We start from the raw sequence: 15,132 nt of genomic DNA on the forward strand, positions 1-15,132 counted from the left end.
TTCCAACTTTTGTATTTATTATTATTTATTTAAATCTTTATAAGTTCTTTCTAATTGCTCTGTTTCCTTTAAATCACTTTTATCCAAACTTTTTAAAATCAATGTCACTGAATTTTGGTAAGTTCAACAAACTTTTATTGAGTACCTGCTTAATTCAAAAGATGCATTCTAGTGTATAAAATTCTGGAAAATATTCTATGTTGTTTATAAGTTTATGCTAATTAGCTCAACTTCTTAAAGATAAGTTCAGAATGTTTACTTCAATGTTTATTGACATCAAAAATAGTGGTTATATTATTAGATTGAAAACCTGGGGTTTGAAACTCTTATTTACCAATAAAAGAATCCCATGTAGTCCAAGCTGAGCCTGTTGTCTAAATGAGCAATGTGAACATAGACCCCTCACCTACAAGTTAGTCATACCCACAGGCTCTGTATTCTTCTTCAGGAATGCTTCTTGCATCTCTATCTTAACTTTTCTCACTGACATTTTCTGATTTTAGATTATGAGTATTAATCTGAAGTATTGCAGGAAACATAATGATCAGTATCTCTTTCACTGTACTTTCTCCTCAGCCTTGACAAGGTTGACATTTGGGGAGGCCCATTCTCCACTGTGGGGGGCTGTCCTATACATTATAGGATGCACAACAGCATCCTTGTCCTCTACACACTAGATGCCAGTAGCAACCCATCAGTTGTGAAAACCCAAATGTCTCCAGACAATTGTCAAATGTTCTCTGGGGGCAAAAGTTGCCCAGGGCTGAGGACCATTGTTCTAATCCATTCTCTATAATTTTGGTGGAAGAATCAGTCTCACAAACGCTCCTTATCATATGCTTCTTCCTCTTCATTAAAAGAAAATAAGCCCACAATTTTGGTGGGTGGTTGTCCACCGTGTACAGCAGTGATCTCCACAATGGGATGTGTACAAGATGACTTATTGTGGTTCAGGAAGAAACTATTAGAACTTCCAGTTATATTTATTTTTAATCTTTTAATTTCTAATTTTTATATATGATGCTCCTGTGTATGTATAGTAAAGCACATAATAAGCGGTGATTATAAACTGGTATTATAAAGTACATAATATAATATTAATATAGTGTTAAATATATATGCATTATATATACATAATAATATACATATATAATTGTATATGCACCTACATAATTGTGCCTATGTATACATTATACACATGTATGTAATATAGGTATGTATAAAGACATGATTCTATCTACAGAGTAGAGGCCAATGTCCAAGGTGTGCCCCCAAAACCCTTTATGGGCTGGCCTCATCTTCTAGGTCCAGCTCCTCTGCTCCAGGCACTCAGAACCACTGGGAAAAAAGGCACTGGGAGCTGCTCTGCACCTTCCTACCTCAGCGTTTGGCAGATCTTGCTTCCCTGCTTGTCCTGTTACCTCCTCCCATTTCCTCATCCAGGGACTTCTAAGTCCATCTCAATGTCATCTTCTCTGTGGTTCTTTCCCCACCCCTGGCACAGCCTTCATTTCTTCCAACGGGCTTCCGCATTCCCTTGTGCAGACATCATTCCCCCAGTTTAGCACTATATTGTACCTTCCCTGCTTCCATCAGGATTTGTCTTTCTTGCTACAGTGTGAAGTGTTTGTGAGTTGGGGCCACATCTTTCTTATCATTGTACTCTGAGTCCCTAACATAGGGGCTGGAAAGTAGTTGGTGTTCAATATCTTTATTGAAGAAAGTAATTAAAGGGAAAAAGATCTTTATTATTTGTCATAATTATTCAGTATCTATGTATTCTTGCAATCATAGGCTAATACATAAAATGAGCATGAATGGAGTATACTGTTTTCTTCCATCTCTTCAGTCCCATGGCAGACAACAGACCAGTTGACCATTGAAATACATTGAACTGAAATTGAAATTCCAAAGGGAATTTATCACACCACCCATATAAATCCATGCACCGCAAATCATGTTGCTCGCAAAGCTGATACTGAGTCTTTGAATCAATACCACTTACAGCACTCCTGTGTTAATGCCACATTATTAGCATTTCCATGGACTGTGCCAAATATGGTCGCCCATCCACTAGTGTCTCCTGTGAAATGGTGATGAATATGTGTCAGTTATTCTATAAATCAAATATCAAATTACAAAACAAAAGTATAAAAAATTGATAATGAAATCAATTAAAAATTTGTTTAAGTAATTGAATGATAACATAGATGGTAAGGGAGAAAAAGCTAGGCAAACATCTGGAGTTTTCCCCTTTTTTGCAGTTACAAATATTTCAAATGTATGTATCAGAAGATATATAATGGAACTAGATAATTATTTGACATACATATATGCATCTTGAAAAATATTACTTGTTTCTAATGCTGACAGTTTACATGTTTCATCTTTAATTTTGAGGTCCTCAGAAGAGAATACAATCTGAATTGTTTTGTCATATGCATATTGCTGCATATGTATGTGTAGATCCATACTTGATAGATGTAATGACTGTTAATAAAATATGTCTCACCTGCTCTTCTTCATAAAGCAAAAGCAAAGTTCCTTTTAATGAAGACTATCTAGTCCTATAGAGTGAAATCATATTTTCTCAATTTGTCAGAGGACATAACCAGCTTATTTGCCAAATTTCCTTCTCCTTTTCTGCAAGAAAATTCTATTCTTTTTAAAAAAGAGGCCTGATTCTGAAATATCATTACTTTAATATATGCTATTAAAATGGTGAGATACATGTTATAATGTAAGATACTGAAGTTTGTTTACAAATAGAAAAGTAAATTTAGATAGTTGCCCACAAGTCCCCTTTGATCCCTGAAACCTTTAACTTGTTTCTATTTCTTATTAATACCCCCAATTGTTTTTAAAATAATTCTATTTGATGCCTTTACAAAAATTATTTTTAATTTGCATTCAGAACATCCTCATGAGGCAGATAAACATGAAGGGTCTCTGATTCCCACACAGTGAAGAGGGAATGCCAAGCATTTGATTGACTTGCCCATTGACATCCAGACAGCTGCCCTCATCACTGAGCAGTGAATGGGCACCTACGATGTACTCTACTGTCTTAGCTCTGGTGACACCAAAGCAAATTAAAACACAAAGAACTCTTCTCAAGAAGTTCGCGTCTAGTGGAAGAAGTACAGTGAAAAGACAAGGCAGCCCTTAGTACAACCATACATGTACAGCTGTGATGCTGTGGAAACAGAGAGAAAAGGTGCTTATCTTAGACTGGCGAGAGAGCTTTAGGACAGGGAATTGGGGCCAGGGAAGCCAAGCTTCTCAGGTGAAAATGGGACCTGAACTGAATCCCAAAGGATGAGCATGAATGATCCACAGGAGGTGAGGGCAGAAGTTTCTGTGAGAGGGAAGCATGCATGAATAACAGGGGCAGGAAAGCAGATTCTAGAGACAGATGCCTGGCATTCCTGGACGATGTTGTCTCACTTTGATTGCTAGTTGGGCAGAGCCAAGGAATGGCAGTTCAGTGTGGTAGAATACACATAGGATTCTTTCAGATTCAGGAGATCTGTGTTTTAGGGCTACTCGCTCATTAGCTAGACATGTCAACTTGGCATCAGCTTCTTCAAGTAAAAATATACATGTTATATTAGACAATATATACACTCCCAACATACAGACCTGAGATGGCCTGTAAGAGTTTTGGTGATCTGGCCTCTGCTTACCTCCTCACCTTCTATATCCTTGTTCACTCCGATCAAGCCATTCTGGTTTTCTGTCCCACAAACACATTTTCTTATTTCATTGAGCCTCAGGGCTTTTACACTTGCTGTTTCTTTTGCCTGCAACTCTGTTCCTCTACGGTTTTTCATGGTTTGGTCCTCAATTCAAATGTTATTATCTCAGAGAGGTTTTCTCTGGTTGCATCTTTAAAATAACCCCCCCTTCAGGTCACTTTCTATCCCATCATCTTGTTTTCTATTCTTTCTGGCATTTATCACTTTCTGCAGTATTTAGTATTTAAATAAATATTAATACTTAAATACATTTTATTTTTTTATGTACAGGTTTATTGTCCTCCTTGTTCACATGGTCCACATGAACTCCATGAGGATAAGACCTCCTCTCCCTTGAGCCTGCTGTGGTCGGGTGAGTTGAAGAGCCCCTGGCACAATATAGGTCTGTTCAATGAATCAGTTCTCTAGGCAGAGCCCATTCACACTTTATGAAATGTATTCCTGCAGCTGAACCAAATTACCAAGCCAAAAAGAGGTAGTCATAGGAAGACATTTAAAATTAGAATATGGGCATCCAAGTAGATTTCAAAATATGACTTCAATTTTTATCAATTTTATATTTCTGGTTTAAGCAACTCCTACCTGTGAAAATTCTGGTCATCATCACAAATTAATTGGGAGAAATTATTTGTGTTATAATAGGATTCCCTATAGAATACCAAATCATCTCTTCCCTTTCATGACAATTATTATTTGGTTCAAGCACAGTTTGAGGGCATTCACAAGGGGAGGTGGGCATTTGGAGCTGAGTGGGGGGACTCACCACAGTTGTCCTCGTCAGCCCCATTCCCGCAGTCATCCACACCATCACAGTGAAAAGCACGGGGTAAGCACTTGGTAAGATTCCCACAGGGAAAGTATCCTTTTTGGCAAAAAGGAGTACTGCCCTCAGTCAGTAGAAAATCTATGTGAAAGAGGGGACAGAAATCTCATGTAATAGAAAGAAAGTGTTAATATGGCTAAACTTTTTCATGGCATCCCTTTTAATTTTCATAAGAACTCTATGAGTTGAGTTTGGTGTCATTCATAGCACACAATTTCTTTGAATAATATTCTTAATTATAACATTCTAAACAATCACAGTCATATCTAACACCAGCTATACCAACAATGGGATCAAGGTTTATTTTGAACTAATTTCAGGAAGGCAATTGTAAACAAAACCAAAGTAATTGTCTTACTTTTGTGTGAAATCAAAGAACTGTCCATTCTTGGAAACAGAAAGGTAAAGCCATGAGCTAACAGAATTAAATAGATGGATTTATTTACTTATTGACCCTTTATGAGAAGGATTTGAGGCGACATAATAAAAATACATATGCAAAAGGACAGTTCAAGTGTGAATTAGAGAGAAATCTAGAACCACATTTGTTTTTTGTTTTTTTTATTCTTATGTTAATCCCCATACATTACATCATTCGTTTTAGATGAAGTGTTCCATGATTCATTGTTTGTGCATAACACCCAGTGCTCCATGCAGAATGTGCCCTCCTCAATACCCACCACCAGGCTAACCCATCCTCCCACCCGCCTCCCCTCTAGAACCCTCAGTTTGTTTTTCAGAGTCCATCGTCTCTCATGGTAGAACCACATTTGAATAAGGAGAGATAATAGTAAGAACACCTAACACTCATTGAGCTTACTGTGTCCCAGGCGATTTGCACAAGTGGTTTATCTCTGTTATTCCTTCAACCAGTCTATGTATGGGTGATATTTTCTCTTAATGTTTCAGGTGTAAGGAAGTTAAATGCAGTCATCAGTTTGGAAAGTCACAGGTTTGTTCTCTATCCTGCTATATTATAGAACATTATATCACCAATCCAAGGGAACTCCTGGCCTTGATGCCAACCTTCAGTGACATGGTTAGGAGCCCCTTGCTAATGCCCCTTGCTCCCTTCAATTAGTGCCTGAGTGTACACTCTCCTTCAGTCAATTTCTGTGAAGTTTCATCTTGCATTCCTTTAAAAAAATACATGACTTCCACAATTGTACTAGAGTATTTACGAAGAGCATCTCTTTGTTTTCTGGAAAGTACTCTTTCGAAATTGAAAGAATGTCTCTTACATCTAAATTTCCGGAATGTTTTTGGTCATCCTATCCACAGAGTAATTTTGTCAAAGTTAATTATATTCCTTTTTATTCCTTTTATCATATTCTCATTCAACCTAGCCACTATTTAGCTTTTGTCTTCTCATATGTTCCCTGCACAAGGAGACTATTTTTAATCTGTCCTCACAGAGAACTTATGCCCCTTGAAATGCAGCTTCCTGCTTTAATTGATATCTTCATAACACAGTAGTTAACAGCGGGCCCTTGGGGTCAGGGGATGATTCAATACGTATATGGGGAGAGAGGATATGAGAACTAAATTGTCTTTCATAGGTAGGAAGTTCATAAAAAATAGTTTAACATCTTAGAAAACACATTATATTTTGTATTGTCTTTGCTCATTTTGTCTAATTTTCACTTCCCTTTAATAAATACATCAACACACACACACACACACACACAGAGCCTGGCCCTCCTTGGGGACAGCTGGACGTACCAATGCACACTCTACTTCAGAAGCTGCTGCTGCTACATCTTCCCCAGATGGAGAGGGTAGCCCTGGGATGCTTTTGTACCCATTGGATTTTTGTTCTTACCCAAACAAAAAATATTTGGTCTGCTATTGTTGCAGTGGTAGATGAGTGATTTACTATTAGCAACTTGGCATACGAGCAGCAGGTCTGACTATTTTAGGGAAATTCTGCTGTGTGGCTCTGGGAGTTGGCTTGTTAAGAGAGGCGTACTGAGTCATAGATTTTTTTTTTTTAAGATTTTATTTATTTGAGAGAGAGAGAATGAGAGACAGCACGAGAGGGAGAAGCAGACCCCCCGCTGAGCAGGGAGCCCGATGTGGGACTCGATCCTGGGACTCCAGGATCACGACCTGAGCCGAAGGCAGTCGCTTAACCAACTGAGCCACCCAGGCGCCCGAGTCATAGATTTTTAAATCTCTCCTTCCTCGTAAACATTTCTGTAGAGGGCAGATTTATAAAAAACTAGTAGTCCTCCTGTACTTGGAACATGAATGAGTGAGAATCAATATATCTTAGTGAAGCAGCTTTGAAAGCTTTTTATGATAGTAACTCACAGACATATATTTTGTATCACAATTCAGCATACAAACAGATACACGCTGAAAACAAAATTTCTTGAAATATAACTTGCTTTTTACTTTGTGGGATGTACTCTGATCATTGCTAGTCTATCTAATTCACATATGGGATCACAAGCTACTAAGTTGACCTCATGGTCCACTAATGGTATAGGACCCATTATTTATAAGTATTCATTAATGATGAAGTATTCTGGAGACCATCAGACTTACCTACATTGGAATTCTCTCTGCCATTAGACTTCAAGCAAGCTACTTAAGCTCCAAATTTAGTTCCCTCATATTTAAAATAAAGTTCATGTAGTATCCCCCTTATGGATGTGTTTCAGGAGCTAGATAAACTAATGCTTGTGAAGTACTGGAGAGTGCCTGGTGCATGGTAAACCCTCAGTTAATGTTGGTATGAGGGCAATTTCAACACAGGGCAAGAAAATAGGACTTTAAGAAGGAACCTCTAATATAGAATGCAAGCTTGCTGTGCCTTAGCGTTGTAGAATTTTTTTTATGTGATTTCTAAGAAAGAAATAACAGGGACTATAATAAAGCTTCCCCTACTTCCTCATGTTTTTCTATTTGAAAAGCCATATGACATATATGGTTTCTATTTTAAGCAGCCTCAAATCACTTTGAAAGCTAACAGGGAGTTGTAAATGATAAAAAAAAAAAAAAAAGAGCAATGAAAATGCCCTTACAACCTCATAGTAACAATATTTTCCTAATGATCTAGTAGAGGTGATTAAACATTTGATTAAAGACAATTTTGAAACAGAAAGCTGAGGCTGTGTAAGACAATTTGAAGGCAATATATTGTGTTCCCTTGTGGGGTTTACCATGAAGGCAAACTTGAGTTCCTTGCAGGCTGGACCCAACTAAATGTCCATCTCACAGATGCAGATTCAGAGCAAGATAAGTAATCAGTTGTCACAGACAAGAGGGATCAACTTTATTTCCTTGTCCCTGAAAGAAAAATGGAATACATCTAGCAAGTTACAGTGAGGGAAGGGAAAGGGAAAGACCGACCATGTACAAACAGAACTTATCAATTGCATTTCTCTTAATTCCCCATTTTGCACTCAAGAATGGCATCTTCCTGAAGACATGCTCAAGGTATAAATTTTATGTGGAAGGAAAATAAATAAGTGAAATCTATTCCCTACGCCTTCCCCTCTGTATCCTAAATCCCTATTGTCCAAGTGCCTGGTACTTACTTGGTGCTCAGTAATTTTTTTAATGAACAAATGAATTAATGGGTCATTTAGGAATAAAAAGAATTGAAGGAAGAGCTCTTTTCAAAATTTAAACTTCCCAAAATTGCAAGCTTATATTTTATTTTAATAACAAAAATATTGTTTAGTTTTCTAAATATTCCATTTATTATTTTTTTCCTGGTCATTATACAATTTAAAAAATAATTAAGAATTCCTGCTGTATTTGGCACATACTGAAAAAGAATCAATAGCCGTCTGTAGAAAGCATATTCTGCCGTCTAGTCTTCCTGCCATCTGTGGAAGTGTAAAGAGATAGTTTTTATTGAAACTTGGGGATTATTAAAATGGAGGATGCCTGCATAAAAGCTATGTTGATAGCTTCTGCAGTGATTTCTATGGGACCCCTGCCAAACACACAGCTGAGAGGAGGTTCGAACATGTGAGAGAAAATTGCTCAGTGAGTGCTTCTTCTCTCCTCTGGTCAATATTCTGGACATGTCTGTGCAAAGAGCTTTTTAAATGACTCCTTGAGAGCCTTTTGAGGCCAACTGGACTGCTGCCCAAGAACATTTTTTGCTGCCTGCCAACACCTTCCTCGTGTTCCTGGGAAACAACAGGTGAAGATGCTTTTTTAGGTCCTCAGTTTGAGAATCCATGGAGCTGTGCAAGTCCCTCTTTTTTTCCTCTGATTCTTTGCCAGTACTAGTCCTGCATGAAGCTGAAGACAGCCCTTTTCCCTTCAACCTGGTGTTCTGGCTGAGATTCTTTCCACACTAACACCAGAGATGACAGCTGTACTGTCCCAGGGGGGACATAGAGGATCCTGGCCAATGAGGCCATTTCCCAGAATGCGCCACTCCTAGTGGAGTTCAATTCAGATGCAGATGAAGCCTCTGCCATTGACGAAAGAGCCAGCTTACTCTTTAAAGAGCAGCACGGGAAGAAACATTTATTTCACATGCAGAAATGTTAACTGAGTGCCTTCTATGTGCTAGGTCAACAGGGTAGACAATGCCCAGTCCCACCTGGAGCTCAGGTGCTAGGATGTCTAAGAGGAGCAGCAATTCCATTCACGATGAGAAGCAAAAGTGAATCGAGCTCATTCACTGAATCCACCTTCTAGAAGCTCTCCTATTTCTAGGAAGAGTCTGAGCATCATAAAAGCCCACCTTTGTGGGATGGATGATTTATTGTTTGTGTGGAGATAACTATTAAAGTCTTTCTAAAAAACTTTAATGTTAAGGTGAGTGGAGAGAAATTGGTTTCTTGTTTGTTGTTGTTTTTTTTAAACTTAGAAATCTTATGCTTTTATGCCTCTGTTTGGTCCTCCCTTCCCTGACAGTATTGTGTGACCGTATCAACCAGGATGTATAGGATCCAGATCTAGTTTTATTCATACATTTACCCACCTCCTTTTCATTTCAAAGATTGCTGCCTTAACAGAATTTCTCTAAACCCCTATTCTCTGTCATGTTCTTCTGGGACAAACCAACCATCTCAGGCTGGTGAAAGTCCCTCGGGATCCTATTCACAGATGTTCTGTGGAAACTATCACCCCATCTCCCTCTGCAGATGATTGTCCAGTGTTTGAACAAACAGATTTGGGGAAATGATGACAAACCACGTGGAACAGAGTATAGGCTCAAGAAATGTTGGTTTAAATTAGAAAACAAGAGAACTTCAAATTGTCAATATCATCGTCAACAGGGATAGATCTCAGCCCCATGTTTCCCTTGGCTGGGTGCATTTATGTGGATCATGAATTGAATGCTGTGGCCCTTGATGAGTTATAAAGATATAAGGGCACCAGGAAGACTTCTCTTCCAAAAACGTCTCTGCTACTCACCAATAAACTGCTTAAACTTCACCTTTAGGGATGAATTCTTTTAAGTTAAAATATTGTCTTTTAGTATTTAAATACCAATCTTGTTCTGCATGAGTTTGAGAGACTATCTTCTTCTTAAAACCTGCCTGAACACAATGGACTCAGAGAATGATCACCGTGGTGGATGAAGGAATAAGAACATGGAAAGAGTGCTTGTGGAAGTGAAGCGTGATGGAAGCTTGGCATGGGAAATGTGGAAAGGAGAGAAGGTGCTTCCCTTTTCCCTTCCCTCACTCTTCTAATTCATCCCGTCTGCTGACTGCTTAGTGTCAAGGGACTTTCACTGGGTTTTCTTCCTCTTGGCGGTAATTCTCCCAAATTCTAGTTCCATTGACTTACAGATTTACCTACATACAAGACTGCTGCATGTGCCTGGGCAGGATGTACCTCACACAAGCATGGGGCACCATTCACATAGACAGCTGGTGTCGAGCCACATAGAAGCCACACATTCCTAGGCTGAGGCCCTGGGTGCTTCTTTGATGATGCACAAAGGATGATGTTCTTCTTCCCTGCCCTTGCTGAAGTTGTCCATCTATGTTTTATATTCCACTTCACCTCATGTTCTCAGAATCTCTCTCTGTTAATTATTATCTTTTTCTCCTATATTTTAATATCCCTGTCTCTCCACTGGTTTTTAAACTCATGTTAATCTTATTCAACCAGCTCTCATCTTCAAAACAAACAAACAAACAAACCAATCAAGCAAGCAAACAACCAATCAACCCATCAGCCCAGATCCTACTGTATCCACAGTAGAACTGAGACCCACTTCTCTCGTCAAAATTAAATTTCTCAGAAAAATCATACAAGTCAATATCTCCACTTACTCACCAACCTTTCTGTCTTCCACCCACAGCATTTGGTCTTGGCCTTGCTGCTATCTCCCATCAGAATCATTAATGTCCTCTTTGTTACTAGATGCAGTAGGTACTTTATAGTTTTCATCTTCCTTAGTTCTCTGTAGCATTTGACACAGCCAATCACAGCCACTGGGCTGAAACCTTTTTTCCCACGGCTTTGTGATGTCTCACTGCCCTGGTTTACTTCCTCCTCCATATTCTCTAAAGGTCCTCTCCTCTATATCTCCTTAATGTATTGGCTCCTTCGTCTTTGTCAACACCCTTAAGATCACTGTTAAACATACGGTCAGAGATTTCTCAGACCATAAAGTCAATTAAAGAATTAAGAGGGATCTGCAACAAGTTACTAATATTTAGTTTTTCAAGTAAGAAAAAATTTTAAAACCCTAAGTTACCATGTATTACAATAATGATTTATTAGAAAAATAGTATTTTATCATTAAAAATTACACAAAACATATCCACAGGAAAAAAAGACAATCCTTTAAAAAGAATACACTTAGCTTTATGGAAAAAACTAGCTTATTTATGCTCCTGGACTGGTGAAACTTTCATTCCTGATGGCAGTGGCCCGGAACACAGTGTTTGGAACTAGGAGTGAGAAAATTGAATCTGGCAAGTTTACCAGAATTCTTTAGAGAGCTTAACCTTCTGGTCTATAACTCACAAATATTTTCACCCAGTCTGTCATTCGTCATTAACTTTGCTTACGACAGGGGCTCCAGGGATGGATCTATCAAATTCTGACTTTAAAATAACTATGCAAAGTAAAAATAGAAGGTAACTTGATTTAATAAAGGATATCTGTAAAAACTGATAGTACATAATCTGCTTAATGGTGGATTTTTGAAGGCTTTCCTTTTGAGATTGGGAACAGGACAGCAATGCCCACTATTTCTATATCTATTCAACATTGTCCTGGAGGACTTTAGCAAATGTAGTGAGACAAGGCAAATAAATCAATGGTTTAAATATTGAAAGAAAAGAAATAAAACTGTCATGATTTATGAATGATATGATTATGAACAAAAAAAATTACTAGTACTAGTGAATTTAGCAAGGTTTCTGAAAATCAATGTCATTTCTGTATGTCAGCAACAAAGAATTAGTTAATAAAATGTTTAAAAAATACCTTTGATTACAGCATCAACGTGTTCTATATTTAGGAATAAATCTAACAGAAATCTGCAAGACATTTATGTAAAGTATATAAAATTATTGAGTGACATTAAAGACGCAAATAAATGGAGACTTAATATTTTAAAGAAGTTAATTCTTCACCCAATTGACCTACAGGTTCAAAGAAATGACAATAAAAATCCAGGAGTGTTTATGTATATATGCATAGAAATGGATAAGTTGTTTCTAAAAGGCATATATTTCTAGAAGCTCAGTAAGAGCCAGGTCAGTCTGGATGAAGGAGAACAAGGCAAGAGAACTTATCTGTAAACTAAGACTTATCATGTGGTCACAATAATTTATGCAGTGTAATACTGGGGGGAAAGGGTGAACAACAGGCAAATCCAATGGAATAGAAAGTTCTGAAAGAGACAGACAGATGTGAACGTTTGATTTATGACCCAGTGGCACTGCAGAGCAGTGGTGGGGGGTAGGTACTTCTAGGTGGATTATATTTAAATATTAAAGGTAATCCAATCGACGTTCTGGAAGATAATGCGGGAAAAGTCTTTATGACTTTGGGCTAGAGATTTTAAGGAGAATACAAAAAAAAAAAAAAAAAAAAAAAACCACCCAGAAAATAAAAACGTTAATCATAAAGGAAAAGAGAGCTGAATTAGACTATATTAAAATTAAGAACTTCTGTTGCAAAAAATGAAAAAAAAATATACCATTAAGAAAGTGTAAAGGCAAGCTACAGAGTAGAAGATGTTTCAGAAAGTTTGTAATTAGAATGTATGTATGTGTGAGTATATGTGAGTGTGAGTGTGTGAGTGTGCGTAGTGAGAGTGTGTATGGAGGGGGTGAAAGGGAGGTCCTACAAATTAATGAGGAAAAGATGAACAGTAAATAGAAAACGGACAGGAAACTAAACAGACACATAAAAAAATGGATACACAAATGGCCAAAAACATTTGAAAAAGTATTAAATCTAATTAGTATGCAGGGAAATGCAAATTAAAACTACAGGCTATCACTACATATTACCAGTATGGCTATAATTTAAAAAACCACCAATCCTACACCATTTGGCGAGGATGTGAGGCTATGCAAACTCTCATGCACTTGTGGGGTGTTCCTTGGAGCAACGGCTTTGGGAAACCACCTGTCATTATCCGTTAGACACAAAGCCTTGAAAACCTGATGAGTCAGCAGCTTAAATTGGCGGCATGTACCCAGAGAAATGCATGCACGTGCGTACCCGGAGACTCAGACAAGAATATTCACTGAAGCATTCTTCATAACAGCCTCAAACTGGAAACAACCCAAATGTCCTTGAAAAATAAAATAGATAAAAATTGTGGTGTGTTCATCAGTGGCATATAGTATAGTATTGAAAATGAACAAATTAAGTCATTCAAGGTGATGTCTGATCAAACACAGGCAGCAGAGAGTTCTTTACTTTTTATAATTGTTGTGTATTCTGGCAGCCCTATGTCTACGGGAATAAGATTTTGAGGCTTTAGCTTGTGCCAAAATGCACAATATCCCAAATGCAATTTTTCTCCTTTTTCACTTCATCATTCTTTTTTTTTTTTAATTATTATGTTATGTTAGTCACCATACATTACATCATTAGTTTTTGAGGTAGTGTTCCATGATTCATTATTTGCGTATAACACCCAGTGCTCATCACAACATGTGCCCTCCTTAATACCCATCACCAGGCTACCCCATCCTCCCACTCCCTCCCCTCTGAAACCCTCAGATGGTTTCCCAGAGTCCATAGTCTTTATACCCATTTCAAAAGTCATTTCTGTGAGAAATTTACTGATCCCCTCCAGAATCTCTCTAGAGTAGGAACTTTCTCAGGTTGTCTGGGTGGCTCAGTGGATTATGCATCTGCCTTCAGCTCAGGTCATGATCCCGGGGTCCTGGGATTGAGCCCAACATCGGACTCCCTGCTCAGTGGGGAGCCTGCTTCTCCCTCTGCCTGCTCTTCCAGCTTCCCAGCTTGTGCTCTCTTTCTCTGACAAATAAGTAAAATCTTAAAAAAAAAGTATGAACTTTCTCCTCATCAAGGCATCTTACACATATCTCTATTGTAGTATTTATGACATTTTATTATAGATATTTTTTCTTTTTCCTATGGTGTATTGTGCCCCACTAATGAAAGGGAACTTATTCTACCAATTTCAATTCTCCCAATGCCTCGTGAAGTTTTCAGTTTTTAGCACTTACTATATGCCTCAAAATTGTTATCTAAACTTAAGTAACATATTCAGGGGTAGCTGTGTTTCCATAATTGGACTACATATACCTAAAATGCTATATGTGGAAGTGGGGAGTACACGGGTACTTCATGATAATCCATGTCAGAAGCATAGGTCCAACTTGAGTGTACATGTGTCAGATATGACGTCAATGTGGGTTAGGTGCAGATAGAAGCTTTATGTTCATTTCTCTCTTCTCACTTATCTACTATCAATACTATAGTTATTTCTTATATTGGCATTTTTAAAAAAATATTTATTTATTTATTTGAGAGAGAGAATGAGCAGGGAGAGTACAGAGGGAAAGGGAGAAGCAGACTCCCTGCTGAGCAGGCAGCCTGATGCATGGTGCTCCCAGGATGCTGCAGGGCTGGATCCCAGGACGCTGGGATCATGATGTGAGCTGAAGGCAGATGCTTAACCAACTGAGCCACCCAGGTGCCCCATATGTTGGCATTTTTGCTTGAAGTTATCTACCATTGAAGGGGAAAGGTGGTTAGGTCTCTCCTAATTTCCAGGAAGATTCTATGTACGTTGAGGTAAGGTGGCCCACACTGACTTATAGTATATGCTCTGTGTCTGGGAATCAGTATAAATATTTTCCTCATACTTTGCTTTTTACAAAACTCTTGCAATTCACTCATACAATGGACACAAATCACATCACCTTTGCAAAACCCTGTGTTCCTAGTGAGGTTTTTCCAAGTAGATAATTTTAGCATTAGTTACAGTAAGAGTGGCATTTATAATTGGGAAGTAGGAAACAGCCATAAAGGAATAGTTTCTGAACAAGGGAACAGAATTTTTCACCAACACTCAGCATGGAGTATTATCCCTTTCCTGACTATAAGTAAGTTTACCTAAAG

At 38.1% G+C, this 15,132-nt stretch overlaps 1 protein-coding gene across 1 annotated transcript in view; it reads right to left on the reverse strand.

Annotated features, from left to right (window-relative positions):
* RXFP2 (relaxin family peptide receptor 2) overlaps positions 1–11,070 on the reverse strand; it is a 46,700-nt gene extending 35,630 nt beyond the window's left edge. The window contains exons 1-3 of the mRNA XM_035002915.1: positions 10,869–11,070; positions 4,522–4,686; positions 2,006–2,083 (exon numbers count right to left, since the gene is read on the reverse strand). Of these exons, the coding sequence (XP_034858806.1) occupies positions 2,006–2,083; positions 4,522–4,686; positions 10,869–11,070 (445 nt within the window). The remainder of the gene's footprint in view (positions 1–2,005; positions 2,084–4,521; positions 4,687–10,868) is intronic.
* Positions 11,071–15,132: the final 4,062 nt, after the last annotated feature.

Source organism: Mirounga leonina, unplaced genomic scaffold, assembly GCF_011800145.1.
Source record: "Mirounga leonina isolate KUSES-001 unplaced genomic scaffold, KU_Mleo_1.0 Mir_127, whole genome shotgun sequence".
NCBI classification, from domain to species: domain Eukaryota; kingdom Metazoa; phylum Chordata; class Mammalia; order Carnivora; family Phocidae; genus Mirounga; species Mirounga leonina.